At 52.5% G+C, this 13609-nt stretch overlaps 1 protein-coding gene across 3 annotated transcripts in view; it reads left to right on the top strand.

The window, feature by feature from the left end:
- The window catches only part of Scap (SREBF chaperone), a 59933-nt gene extending 46500 nt beyond the window's left edge, over positions 1–13433 (top strand). For all 3 annotated transcript variants that reach the window (XM_050139205.1, XM_050139206.1, XM_050139207.1), the window contains 20 exons: positions 832–989; positions 1571–1791; positions 1973–2078; positions 2607–2779; positions 3116–3242; positions 5258–5370; positions 6548–6642; positions 7066–7164; positions 7319–7537; positions 8171–8547; positions 8931–9119; positions 9208–9409; positions 9483–9598; positions 9679–10192; positions 10267–10352; positions 12035–12117; positions 12211–12380; positions 12545–12625; positions 12745–12951; positions 13029–13433. In XM_050139205.1, the coding sequence (XP_049995162.1) occupies positions 832–989; positions 1571–1791; positions 1973–2078; positions 2607–2779; positions 3116–3242; positions 5258–5370; positions 6548–6642; positions 7066–7164; positions 7319–7537; positions 8171–8547; positions 8931–9119; positions 9208–9409; positions 9483–9598; positions 9679–10192; positions 10267–10352; positions 12035–12117; positions 12211–12380; positions 12545–12625; positions 12745–12951; positions 13029–13274 (3582 nt within the window). In that variant the 3' untranslated portion in view covers positions 13275–13433. The remainder of the gene's footprint in view (positions 1–831; positions 990–1570; positions 1792–1972; positions 2079–2606; positions 2780–3115; positions 3243–5257; positions 5371–6547; positions 6643–7065; positions 7165–7318; positions 7538–8170; positions 8548–8930; positions 9120–9207; positions 9410–9482; positions 9599–9678; positions 10193–10266; positions 10353–12034; positions 12118–12210; positions 12381–12544; positions 12626–12744; positions 12952–13028) is intronic.
- The last annotated feature ends 176 nt before the right edge of the window (positions 13434–13609 follow it).

Genomic DNA, 13609 nt, shown 5'->3' on the forward strand with positions numbered 1-13609 from the left:
TCTTTCTTTCTTTCTTTCTTTCTTTCTTTCTTTCTTTCTTTCTTTCTTTCTTTTTTTTGGTTTTTCGATACAGGGTTTCTCTGTAGCTTTGGTGCCCGTCCTGGAACTAGCTCTTGTAGACCAGGCTGGCCTCGGATTCCCAGAGATCCGCCTGCCTCTGCCTCCCGAGTGCTGGGATTAAAGGCGTGCGCCACCACCGCCCGGCTAGATCTTGTCTTTTTCTACTCATGTAGATTAGATCCATGTATGTCTCTCTTAGGGTTCTTTTTGTTGTCTAGGTTCTCTGGGATTGTGAACTGGAGGCTGGTTTTTTTTTGCTTTACGTCTAAAATCACTTATGAGTGAATACATACTATATTTGGCTTTCTGGGTCTGGGTTACCTCACTCAATCTGGTGTTTTCTAGATCCATCCATTTGCCTGCAATAGGGCTTGATCTTTTAAGTACACTACAGAGCAGGCACTGTGGAGCAGCACCTGTGTATCAGAGAGACTGCTGCATGCCTGTGGGAGCTTGTAGTCTGGTGCAGCCAACAGCTGTTCTCTATAAAGGGCTAGACAGTAAATGATTTAGGCTTGGTAGTGTGGCAGTCCAGATAGCTCTGCTGTAATAGGGTGGATATCGCCGAGGACCATTGGGCTGTTTGGGGCATAGCCGTTGTTATTCTAGCATGTGACAGAAAATGAACCTGGGCTTTGCTTTGGCTTGTGGGGCCACCATATTTTCCTGATACCTGGTCCATTAGTATGCTTCCCGTTGGCGCATGCTCAGTGAACTCCCGTTGAGCATGGTTCCATGCTCATTCTCTGTCCTGTCCTGTTTCTTCTACAGTATGTGGGTGCCCCAGTGGCATACATCCAACAGATATTTGTGAAGTCATCGGTGTCTCCCTGGCACAAAAATCTTCTGGCGGTAGATGTGTTCCGATCACCACTGTCCCGGGCATTCCAACTGGTGGAGGAAATCCGGAACCACGTGCTGAGAGACAGGTATTCCTCCCAGGGACTCCAAACTCCTGAGTACCAAAGGGAGGGAGGCATATGCCTCAATCTTAACTCCTGCAAGCAAGTCAGCCTTGCAGTTCCCAGGATCCTTGTGGGTGCTTTGTGGCTGTATCCTCACAACGCACAGAGTAAGCATGAATGGACCTAACTGTAGGGAGCTTACCCGTGGCTCCTGCTGTGGGGCTCTGCTAAGATTAGCAAGTCCTACCTGGGGGTCTGGAACATGTCACCATCAGGTTTTAGTTAACTAATGGCTTTGATAAGAATCTTGGTAAAACCCCACTGAAACTGGCAGAGGTGTGTAGTGGCGAGTTTGCATGCTCTTCCGCTAACTTACCATTCCTGAAGGAGATGGACTCCAGGACGCCAGGGCCCTCTGAGGGCGGGACAGATACATGGTCTGGTTGAGCACTTGGAAGCCTTTCCCAGTACCCTAGGTGTCAGGCTCTTCTGTGACCCGGGGGAATAGGGCACAGGAGCCTTGTGGCAGATGGTGCCCCGAAAGTGCAGTGGGTTGGCCCCGTGCTGGCAGAAACAGCAAAGGCTTCCTCTCATCTTCTGCACAGCTCAGGGACCAAGAGTCTGGAGGAAGTTTGCCTTCAGGTGACAGACTTGCTGCCAGGCCTCAGGAAACTCCGGAACCTACTTCCGGAACATGGCTGCCTGCTGTTGTCCCCTGGGAACTTCTGGCAGAATGACTGGGAGCGGTTCCACGCTGACCCTGACATCATCGGGACCATTCATCAGCACGAGCCCAAAACTCTGCAGACATCAGCAACACTCAAAGGTGCCTCAGCGCTCAGGGTCGGGAGAGCCTGTGTGGTCGCTGTGTGTCCTTCAACAGGTGCTCCAGTGTATTGGGGGTCACCCCCGCTTCTCAGAGTGATGTAGGGAAGGGGTCCTGGATAGCCCTGCCCATCCCCGGGACTGTCATTTCTATGTAAGCACTTGCTGGTTTCTGCCCACAGACTTGCTGTTTGGTGTTCCTGGGAAGTACAGTGGGGTGAGCCTCTACACAAGGAAGAGGATGGTCTCATATACCATCACCCTGGTCTTCCAGCGCTACCATGCCAAGTAAGGTGCTCAGGCTCCCAGCTGCTCTGTGGGACTTAGTTGAGTGGTTGCTTCTCTGACCTATTAACATGGCCCCAAGTCTCCTATAGAAATGTCTGTGTTCAAAAAAAGAGAAATGTCTATGTTCTTTACACCAGAGAACTATATCTGATCATTTGAATGAGGATGGCCCTCAGGCCTGACTAAGAACAAGGAAACTGAGGCAGCTCTGACAATTTCAGTGGCCTGATGTTTCCTCTGGTTTCTCTCTAAGTCCTGGGCAGGTGCCTCACTCAGCTGACTGATGAGCTCTGTACAGCTGTGTCTTGTCTGAGCTATCACACAGTTCTCCACAGTTGGCAAGGGGACTTGAGGTGCCTCTCACACGCTCTTCTGAAGTTGAGATAAGTCAGGAAAGGAGGTTTGCCAGTTTTACCATCCTTTCAGTGTCTGTGAAGACTAGAGAGATGTTGAGAGAGCAGAGTAGCTTCCTTTCACAAACGGGAAGAGGAGACCTGCTGGGCCCCTCTAGGGACTTTTTGTCTACAGGTTTCTGAGCAGCCTACGCACCCGACTCATGCTCCTGCACCCCAGCCCCAACTGCAGCCTGCGAGCAGAGAACCTGGTTCACGTGCACTTCAAAGAGGAGATCGGCATTGCAGAGCTCATCCCCCTCGTGACCACCTATATTATCCTGTTTGCCTACATCTACTTCTCTACACGTAGGTCTCCAAATGAGCTTTTCCATGACACACACTTCCCTGCGGTTAGAGATGGCTTGGAGCCAAGATGTAGAACATACTTGGTGATCACTAAAACCAGGACTTCATTCCCCGATAGATTCTTAGGGGTTTCTGAGGAAAAGACACTTTGTGAGTCAGAACTCCCGAAAGGAATGCTATGTTCATGAGACCAGAAGTGTCCATACTTGTCCTTTTCTTCTAGTTAAACAGGAGCCTTCTCTTCCCTGCTTGTCAGTATTCTCCTCAGGAGCTCAGTTAAGGAGGGCTGCAGGGGCTGGGGAGGTACTGCCCTGATGCACCCTCTCTGCTCTGTAGGCAAGATCGACATGGTCAAGTCCAAGTGGGGCCTCGCCCTGGCAGCTGTGGTTACGGTGCTTAGCTCCCTGCTCATGTCTGTGGGGCTCTGCACTCTCTTCGGCCTGACGCCCACACTCAATGGCGGGTAGGTCTCACAGAGCCAGAGTGAGCCATCAGGCCCCTTGCACATCTGGGCCTGATGATGACCACTGGTGACCATCAGACTGGATGTTTGTTGTCATTCCATGTCTTTACCTATTATTTTTGACATTGAAGAGGTACACATTCTTCCTCTTTAGCATGTGTGTATGCATATATGGCATATGCGTGTGTTATATGCATGTCTATGTGTGTACATATATATACATATGCATTGTGTGTTTTATGTATAGAACATTTGTGTTTGTATATATATATATATGGTATCTATATATAGATGTTGATCTTTAGATTTTAAACATCCATATGCACATTCCTGTTATTTATTTATTTATCTTGGTTTTGCTGGGTTTTGGGACAGGGTTTGTGGGTAACAGCCCTGGCTATTCTGGAACTCACTTTGTAGCCCAGGCTGGCCTCAAACTCACATAAATCCACCTGCCTCTGTCTCCTGAGTGCTGGAATTAAAGCCATGGGTCACCACCACCCAGTGCTTTTATTTTTTAGACTTATTTTTATTGTTTTTAACATGTTGGGTTGGGGGGTAGGAAAATGTACACATGAGTACAGATGCCCAGGGAGGCCAGAAGAAGGCACCGGAGCCCCTGGAGCTAGAGTTATTGGGGTGATGAGTTGATAATGTAGGAGCTGGGAGGTGAACTCAGTAAGCAAGAGCAGTAAGCACGCTTAACTGCTGAATCATATCCAGCCTCGCACACTGCATTCTTTCTTTTTCTTTAATAATTTATTTACTTTTATGTGCACTGGCATTTTGCCTGCATGTATGTCTGTGTGAAGGTGTCAGATCTTGGAGTTACAGACAGGTGTGAGCTGACATGTAGGTGTTAGGAATTGAACGCAGGTCCTCTGGAAGGTCAGTACTCTTAACCACTGAGCCATCTCTCCCTTCACACTGCTTTCTAATGGCTTGTGTCCAGGGAGCATGTGAGATACAGAAGCGTATGTGTCTTCATGTATCTTCACTATTGAAAGCTCCATGGGTAAGGCACTTCCCACCGAGCCTAATTACTTGGGTTCAATCCCTAGAATCTGCATTATAGAAGGAGAGAATGTGTGCATTCATGTCTACATACATACATACATGCATAAATGAATATAACGAAAGATTTTCTTTTTAAAGATTTACATGTGCAGTCAGAGTAAGCGTGGAGTCTGTGCTGTCAGCATATAGGGATATTGTCTGCCTCCTTCTTCACTGAAGTACTTTCCCCATTCCTCTGAAAATCTTCGTCTAAGCCCTTCCCTGCATTTGTCCTTGGTCTGTGCGGCTGGCCTGCCTGCCTGTGGTTACCAACAGACTGACTGACCTGCCCTGACTTTGGCTTCTCAGGCATCTTAGGGGAAAGCCACTTTCTCCCCAGTGTTAGATATGAGACCCAAGGCCTAGGACAGGGGTCAGCAGCTGTACAGAAAAGCTGCTTTGTGTCGCTCCTGTTTGGTTCTGTATCCTGGACTGCCTGCTTCCTTTTCTGAGCCACTTTCAGAGCTTCTCCCAATGGGTGAGAGGTTCAGCCAGCGTCAGGATGCCCTGTGGGAGCAATTGCTCTTCTCCAGATACAGCGTGTCAGCAAAGGTTAGGGATTTAGGTCATCCCTTTTGTTTAGGTCAATATCTTGGGCTGGAGTAACCAGTGTAGGGTCCTAGAAATGGTTGTTCCATCAACCATTGGAGTCTAGTGTGGGAAGGGTTAAGAAAGCTGTGGCCTAGCTGTGGGGTCAATGATGTTCTCAAGGGGGCCTCTTCCAGTCCCCCTTCTCCACTGGGTAGAAGAGACAGGCATGGTAGTTGGCCCCTTGGCAAAGCTTTGGAGCCTGCCTCAGAGCTGAAAAACTGTGTTGATAAGCCTCCTGGATGGAGGTGCATTAGAGGGGTTTCTGCCCTGTACCACAGGAGCCACTTGGCAGCCTCTGCTGTAGGCTGGAAGCCCCATAGCCTCCCAGGTAAGAACCAACACCTTCCTGTCTCTTCCTCTGTCCCCAGTGAGATTTTCCCGTACCTGGTGGTGGTTATTGGCTTAGAGAATGTGTTGGTGCTCACCAAGTCAGTGGTATCAACCCCAGTGGACCTCGAGGTGAAACTTCGGATTGCACAAGGTAACACTGGGGTGATGGGCTATTCTTTTATCTTTGCCCAAGGGTATAAGAAGCCCTCAGAACTCCTTTTATGGCTGTGGTGATGGTAAAGTGCTTGCTGCACAAGTGTGAGGGCCCCAGACCCATGTACAAAGTCGGACAGAGTGGTACACAATTGTAATCCCAATACTGAAAAGACAAGACAGGGGATCCTTAAGGCTTGCTGGCCAGCCAGCTTAACCTATTCAACCTTGGGCCAATGAGAGACTCTGTCTCAAAATACAAAGTAGATGGCTCCCGGTGTGACCTTGACCTCTCTATATATGCTTGCATACATTTGCACCCACACAGCCTTACCAAAAAAAAAAAAAAAATCCCAGCCTTGCTTTGGTCTTCAGGGTACTCTGTAAATTGGCCAGCCTGTTAGCTTATGTCCCAAGGAACCATCTAGTCCTTAGAGTGTACTTGGTTATGTCCCATGTGTCAGAAAGAGAGCTAGCCAGCCAATAGCAGCCCTGCACCTACCTCCTAGAGAAGTCTCACTGTAGCCTTGGCTGTCCTGGAACTTGCTATGTATTCAGACTGGCCTCAGACTCATAGAGGTCCTCCTGCCCCTGAGAGGGGATTGATCTGAGACACTTATCCTGAGCCCACTTCTGTGAGGAACAGCCAGAAACTGGCTGTGCGCTCATTCCACCAGCCTCTGATGAACTTGTGTGCCCTGCTACATACTGTGCTGGCTGTGGGGTTATGAAAGATGAGGCAAAGTCTCTGGGAAGCTCAACACACTGTAAATGCTGAGGCTTGACCATACAGCAGTTATGTAGCATGACCCTGGGGGCAGCGTGAGGAAGTCCCAGTTCATTCCTCTGTTGCTCTGGCGTGTGCAGCACACAGGACAGCAGGTCAGCAGTGGATGGTTACAGTGGACGGTACCGGGCTTTCTTCCTGGGTTTTCTAACCTCATCACCCTGCTTCCCCTTTGTTCTGATGGCCAGAGCATTCTGCTGCAGCCACCCTTCCTTTACAGCAACTGTGTGATGGTGGTGACTCCTAGAGTCTGGCCATGAGTGGAATGCCTGCATAGAGGCTGGGCCCTCTTCATGCTTCTGTCCTTCTGAGGACTCCAAGGTCAAGCGTGGCCACGTAAAACAGGTAGGTTCTCACCGACCCATGCTCTGGCTTCCCCCCCCTGCAGGCTTAAGCAGTGAGAGCTGGTCCATCATGAAGAATATGGCAACTGAACTAGGCATCATCCTCATTGGCTACTTCACCCTTGTGCCCGCCATCCAAGTAAGAGCCCAAGGCTTTACCTCTTGGCAGCCAGTGAGAGTGTATGTGTGTGTGTGTGTGTGTGTGAGAGAGAGAGAGAGAGAGAGGGGGGGGGGGCATATGAGCAGGTCAGAACCTGTGTATGGAGAAGGGCTTTCAGGGAACATATTAGTGGGCTTAACGTTTTCTGGGTTGGATTGGGCACTTACGCCTTTCTCAGGGGACTGGAATTTTCTGGAAAGCACCCTTTCAGTCCACTCTGGAGAAAGGGATGCATGCTCTTTGCTGCCCCCTAGTGAGCTGCTAGTCTAACCTTCCTAGTCTCCCGACCCTTAGCTGAAGAATTTTTTCTTTGTCTTTGCTGTGCCCTGCTGATTCTGAGGGATCTGCTGTCCAGGCTTGCAGCCATGTAGCCACAATGCCTCTGGTGTGTGCTCATTCCAGGAGTTCTGCCTCTTCGCTGTTGTGGGCCTGGTGTCTGACTTCTTCCTCCAGATGCTGTTTTTCACCACTGTCCTGTCAATCGACATTAGGCGGATGGAGGTAAGAGTGGCAGAGCCTGCCCTACCCACTCTCTTGGCTGGTGCTTGCTCTCTTCAGACAGCTTCTGAGTGAGGGCGTGGCCCCAGGCAGAGGCAGCAGTCCCATGCAGGCAGCCTCTGAACAACTCGGGGCCTGATCTCTGTGCCCTCGACAGCTAGCGGACCTGAACAAGCGCCTGCCCCCTGAATCTTGCCTGCCCTCGGCCAAGCCTGTGGGAAGGCCAGCACGCTATGAGAGACAGCTAGCTGTACGGCCGACCACACCACACACCATCACACTGCAGCCATCTTCCTTCCGAAATCTGCGGCTCCCCAAAAGACTGCGTGTCATCTATTTCCTGGCCCGTACCCGCCTGGCACAGCGCCTCATCATGGTACCCATCACCCCTGTTCTGCCTTGCAGAGGACAGCATTCAGATCCCAGGGGTGGTCCTTCAAAGCCTTGCTTCCTGAGCTATTTGATACGCCTTTCCTACTGGACCAATAATTCCTGGTCTGTCTGTTGGGGAAGTACCTCCAGGGTCAGCAGGGAGGAGATGTCTTTCTAGAGGGACCCAGGTCAGGGATTGTCTAGGGTGAAGCCACTTTGCATGGTCAATGTTTTCCTGGGTCATGGTTAATCAGCCTCTGTGTAGCATGCAAACAGCAGAGACTAGTGGGATGTGCTGACTGCGGGGGTGAGAGCATCTCTCCCAGGCAGCTGAAGGGAGAGGCAGGTAATACTGAAGCCCTCCGGCAGGTCTTCAGGCGGTCGGGCAGCTGGTCCCTCTGACCATGCTGACCTGGGAATGGTGGGCAAGTTCTGTCAAACTAAAGCAGTTACAGTGATTTCTAACCAAGGGAGCTAGGCCTCTAGTGGCGATTGTCAGCAGGTGGTAGTGAGAGGACTTGGGGACAAAGTATAGATTGGGAGTCAAGTCCTTCCAGTGTGAGAGCCAAGATGGCTTGGGGCCTGGGACTGTCCAGTGCCTACAAGGTCCTGCTGAGCACCTGACACTCCACTGCAGGCTGGTACCGTTGTTTGGATTGGCATCCTGGTGTACACAGACCCAGCAGGGCTGCGCACCTACCTCGCTGCCCAGGTGACAGAACAGAGCCCACTGGGTGAGGGTTCCCTGGGCCCCATGCCTGTGCCTAGCGGAGTGCTGCCTGCCAGCCACCCGGACCCTGCCTTCTCCATCTTCCCACCTGACGCTCCTAAACCACCAGAGAACCAGACATTGCCAGGTGAGCTGCCTGAGCATGCCGTTCCAGCAGAGGGTGGCCATGACAACCGAGCCCCAGAGGTAACTTGGGGGCCTGAGGATGAGGAGCTGTGGAGGAAATTGTCCTTCCGCCACTGGCCCACACTCTTCAACTACTACAACATCACACTGGCCAAAAGGTAAGTTGAACTGTGCCAACTGTCAGCCTTTCTCCCAGTGTCCGCTCACCATCCCCAGAGCATCTCCTCCACTTGGTGAGAGAAAACTAGTCTGATTCTGCACTGAATCTGAAATAGTTGTAACGATTCTGGGGCAGCAATACGGGAACTGGTGGCGCTGCCAGCAGACACACCTGGAAGAGTGACCCTGAGTCCCTGTTCTCAGGAGTTAAAGATTGCTTGCCCCCCTTCCCTGGGCAGAATGAGGTCCATTGATGGTTGCTAGGGTGCCACTGTCTGAAAATCGCAAGATTGGGCTGCCAGAGCTGGTTTGGGGAGGGGCTGCAGGCAGTGAGAAGACTGCATTGGGAGGGCCACAGCAGGGCACCCCTGCCTACTCACAGGTACATCAGCCTGCTCCCCGTCATTCCTGTCACCCTGCGCCTGAATCCACGGGAGGCTCTGGAGGGGCGGCGCCCTCAGGATGGTCGCAGTGCCTGGGCCCCACCTGAACCTTTGCCTGCTGGCCTTTGGGAGGCCGGACCCAAGGGACCAGGTGGAACACAAGCCCATGGTGACGTTACCTTATACAAGTAAGGCCCCAGTGAGGCAAGAAATGGGTCAGGGTGAAGCCAGTATTGGGGTGCACCCTGCCCACCCACACTTTGCTGTTCCGCACAGGGTGGCCGCACTTGGCCTGGCAGCGGGCATCGTCCTCGTGCTGCTGTTGCTCTGCCTCTACCGGGTGCTCTGCCCGCGGAACTATGGGCAGCCCGGTGGTGGCCCGGGCAGGCGGAGGCGTGGAGAGCTCCCCTGCGATGACTATGGCTACGCGCCGCCTGAGACGGAGATCGTGCCGCTGGTGCTGCGAGGGCACCTCATGGTGAGGGGGGTGGTGTCCGCGGGCAGCAGGCTGTCATGGCCTTGGCCTGTGCCAACACAGCACCCTCATGCAGGACATCGAGTGTCTGGCTAGTGATGGGATGCTGCTGGTGAGCTGCTGCCTGGCAGGCCAAGTCTGCGTGTGGGACGCACAGACCGGGGACTGCCTCACGCGCATCCCGCGCCCAGGGTAAGCACAGGTTGGCCCTGCCCCTTGCCTGCTCTTGAGGGAATCCACTGCTCATTCTTGTGGCCCCTCAACCTGGGCAGGCCACGCCGGGACAGCTGCGGAGGCGGAGCTTTTGAAGCTCAGGAAAACTGGGAAAGGTTGTCCGATGGCGGCAAAACTAGCTCCGAGGAGCCTGGGGACAGCCCTCCGCTGCGACACCGCCCCCGAGGACCTCCACTGCCTTCCCTCTTCGGGGACCAGCCAGACCTCACTTGCTTAATCGACACCAACTTCTCGGTGCAGCTGCCCCCGGAGCCCACTCAGCCCGAACCTCGGCACCGGGCAGGCTGTGGCCGCTCTAGGGACTCTGGTTATGACTTCAGCCGTCTGGTGCAGCGTGTGTACCAGGAGGAGGGCCTAGCTGCTGTGCGCATGTCGGCCCTGCGCCCACCCTCTCCGGGATCCCCGCTGCCCCAGGCTTCTCAAGAAGAGGGGGTTGCACCCGAGAAGGGCTCTCCTCCTCTGGCCTGGGCCCCCAGCACAGCCGGCTCTATCTGGAGCTTGGAGCTGCAAGGCAACCTCATCGTGGTTGGGCGGAGCAGCGGCCGGCTGGAGGTGGGCCGAGGGGCTGCTCACATCTAGTTGGGGGGTTCCCACGAGGAAGGGGTGCTCACAGCCTCTGCTCGCAGGTGTGGGACGCCATTGAAGGGGTGCTCTGCTGCAGCAGCGAGGAGGTCTCCTCAGGCATCACAGCCCTTGTCTTCCTGGACAGGAGGTGAGAGTGCCCCGCTGCTTACCTCAGCCCGCCTGTCACGATCTTGAGGCCTCTTTCCTTCATTTGCTGTGGGATTTGAGCTTTTCACTCAGTCTCAAATACCTGTCCATCGAGGGTGGTTCAGGTGGTAACCACTTTAGAGATGCGAAGTGTTTGCAGCAGGGCCAGGCACAAGGGAAGCTCCCAGAGTTTTCTTTCTGCCCTTCTAAGTCAGCATCTCCTACTGGATGGTGAATGCTGACCCCTCTGGATATTTCACTCCCACTTTCAGTTGCAGAAAATCTGCAGAATGTTTTTTTTTTTTTTTTGTATTTGAAATAAGGCCTCATTTGGGTACTCTTTTTTTAAAAAAAAATTATTTTTTTGAACGTGTTCAGGGTGTTTTGTTTTGAAAAAGTTATTTTGCCTGCTCATATGTGTCTGTGCACATGTATGTCTGATGCCTGGAGTCCAGAAGAGGGTGCCAGGTCCTAGAACTGTAGTTAGGTAGTTGTGAGCTGCCCTGTGGATGCTGGGAAACAACCCTGGGTTCTCTGGAAGAGCAGTGTCTCTCCAGCCCTCATTTAGGTACTTCTCAGCTGCCCAAACTCACTACATGGCCCAGACCAACCATAAAGCAATCCTCAAAAGCCTTTCAGGAGGTTGGGATTACATGCGTGTACCGCATCTGGGCTCAGGCCATCTTTGTTGAGTCTGCATTGCTAAATCTTCCCTCCATGCTGCTGCCCCATAGAAACTCAGGGTTGGGGGAGGGGCTCTAGTTCCTGAACTTTGCCCCTCAGCTGAGTTTACGAACTCAGTTCACCTGCCTGCTCCAGGAAGGTGGCTCTTCCAAGGGTTCCTGGCTATTAGTGATTCCACTATCCGAACTGGAGTGGGAGCTTGAGGGGGGAGTGGAGGGTGGAGGTGGGGGGGTGTCAGGAACTCTGGCGTCTCCATTTTGACTGCTGCTGCCCTCTTCACCCTATCACTGGGACTTGCACGGGCATTACTGCATTTTACTGCAGCCTGGCGGACCTTATTCCTCGTGCCTGTTGGAAATCCTTCCTCACGGCTTGTTCTCTCAGTTAGCTCTGGAAGAGCTCACGCCTGACCTTTAAAGTTCCTGGTGACCGTTTTCTCTCTCTCTGCCCTTCCTGTGCACCATGGATCCCCAGATGAGCCTGTTTTGATGATCATGAGCAGAAGCTGTAATGTTCACTGACTTCTGCTGGGACAAGATTTCCGAGCCTCACCTGACTTGATTGTAGGAGCCACTGGCACATATGCCTGCCTGTGCCTGCAGGCTGTGTCTTCTAAGAATTCTTGAGAGCAAAAGAAATCTTTTTGTAGTTAAAGGAAAGAAGCAGACTATATACTTAGGTCAGAGTTGATTTATGTCATGGATATTGCAGCCCCCATGGGGCTCCGTGACATGCTCACCCTGGATCCTTCTCCCCTTCCTCAGAATTAACCCAGTTCTCCTGACCTTAAGCTCCAGGTTACGGGGAAACTTATAATTGGTTACATGTGTAGTCCTAGAACTCCCTCTGTAGACCAGGCTGGCCATTGAACTCACAGAGATCCACCTGTCTCCCACCTGTGCTGGGATTAAAGGCGTGCGCCACCACCCAGCTCTTGCATCTTTTTTGTAGCACTTTGTGTATTCCTCAAGGCCTTAGTCTCTTGTCTTTCTCTTCTAGGATTGTAGCTGCTCGGCTTAACGGTTCCCTTGATTTCTTTTCCTTGGAGACCCACACATCCCTCAGCCCCCTTCAGTTCAGAGGTCAGTGGGCCCAGGAGCAGCAGCCATTGCACGTGGTGGGGGAGTCTGCACTACGCCTTTTCAGAATCTGCTCACTGAGCCTGTCCTCTGTAGGGACCCCAGGGCGCGGCAGTTCTCCTTCCTCATCTGTGTACAGCAGCAGCAGCAACGCAGTGGCCTGTCACCTGACCCACACAGTGCCGTGTGCACACCAAAAACCCATCACAGCCCTGAGAGCTGCTGCCGGGCGCCTGGTGACAGGGAGCCAGGACCATACTCTAAGAGTGTGTATTGTTTATTTCTGGGTACCGGTGAGCTGGAAAGGGGTAGGGAGCAGAAGCGGGCTTTAAGCTGGAGGAGTCCTAGAGAAATGATGGAAGGCATTTTCTAGCTGAAACACATAACTTGGAAGGTTCCAGAGACCAGAGCCTACTCATCCCTGTCCTAGGTCTTCCGACTGGAGGATTCGTGTTGCCTTTTTACCCTGCAGGGCCACTCGGGGGCAATCACAACTGTATACATTGACCAGGTGAGGCTGTCATCTGGTGGGGCTGTTGGCCCTTAGAAGCAGTAATGGGATGGGGACAGTCTTGTTGGCAAAGAAACTCTACTACCCATGATCTAGTTTCCTTGGGCTTCTTTCCCCAGACCATGGTTCTGGCCAGTGGAGGACAAGATGGAGCCATCTGCCTGTGGGATGTACTAACAGGTAGCAGGGTCAGCCATACATTTGCTCACCGTGGAGATGTCACTTCCCTGACCTGTACCACGTCCTGTGTCATTAGTAGTGGCTTGGATGACCTCATCAATATCTGGGACCGCAGCACGGGCATCAAGCTTTACTCCATTCAGCAGGTAAGCAGGCGGGGTACAGGGTTGTTGGTGTCTGGAGATGACCTCACACTGAAGACCTCCCCTGGCTTTGCCTCCAGGACCTGGGCTGTGGTGCAAGCTTAGGGGTCATCTCAGACAACCTTCTGGTGACTGGTGGCCAAGGCTGTGTCTCGTTTTGGGACCTAAACTACGGGGACCTGTTACAGACAGTCTACTTGGGCAAGAACAGTGAGGCCCAGCCTGCCCGGCAGATTCTGGTGCTGGATAATGCTGCCATTGTCTGCAACTTTGGCAGTGAGCTCAGCCTAGTGTACGTGCCCTCTGTGCTGGAGAAACTGGACTGAGGGCAGGCCAACTACACAACCCCTTTGCCCCACCCAAAGTGGGTCACTGGGGGCAGAAACTCTTTGGACCTAGAGTGGAGGCAAGCGCTAGGCATCTTCTTTGCAGCTGACTCTGAAGTATTGTCTCCAGATTGTAATATTAAACTTTTTTAAAAACTACATTTACCAGGGGCCTGAGCTTGTGTCTGTCAATCCACTGTATCCCTAGACCCTTAGCCTTCTCACAGATGTTCAAGAAATAGGATTTCTGGGCAGTAGCGCACACTTTTAATCCCAGCACTTGGGAAGCAGATCTTTGAGTTCCAAGATAGTCAAGGCTACACACAGAAACCTGT

Source organism: Alexandromys fortis, unplaced genomic scaffold (genome assembly GCF_014885135.2).
Source record: "Alexandromys fortis isolate MF-2015 unplaced genomic scaffold, M_Fortis_MF-2015_v1.1 scaffold_36, whole genome shotgun sequence".
NCBI classification, from domain to species: Eukaryota; Metazoa; Chordata; class Mammalia; order Rodentia; family Cricetidae; genus Alexandromys; species Alexandromys fortis.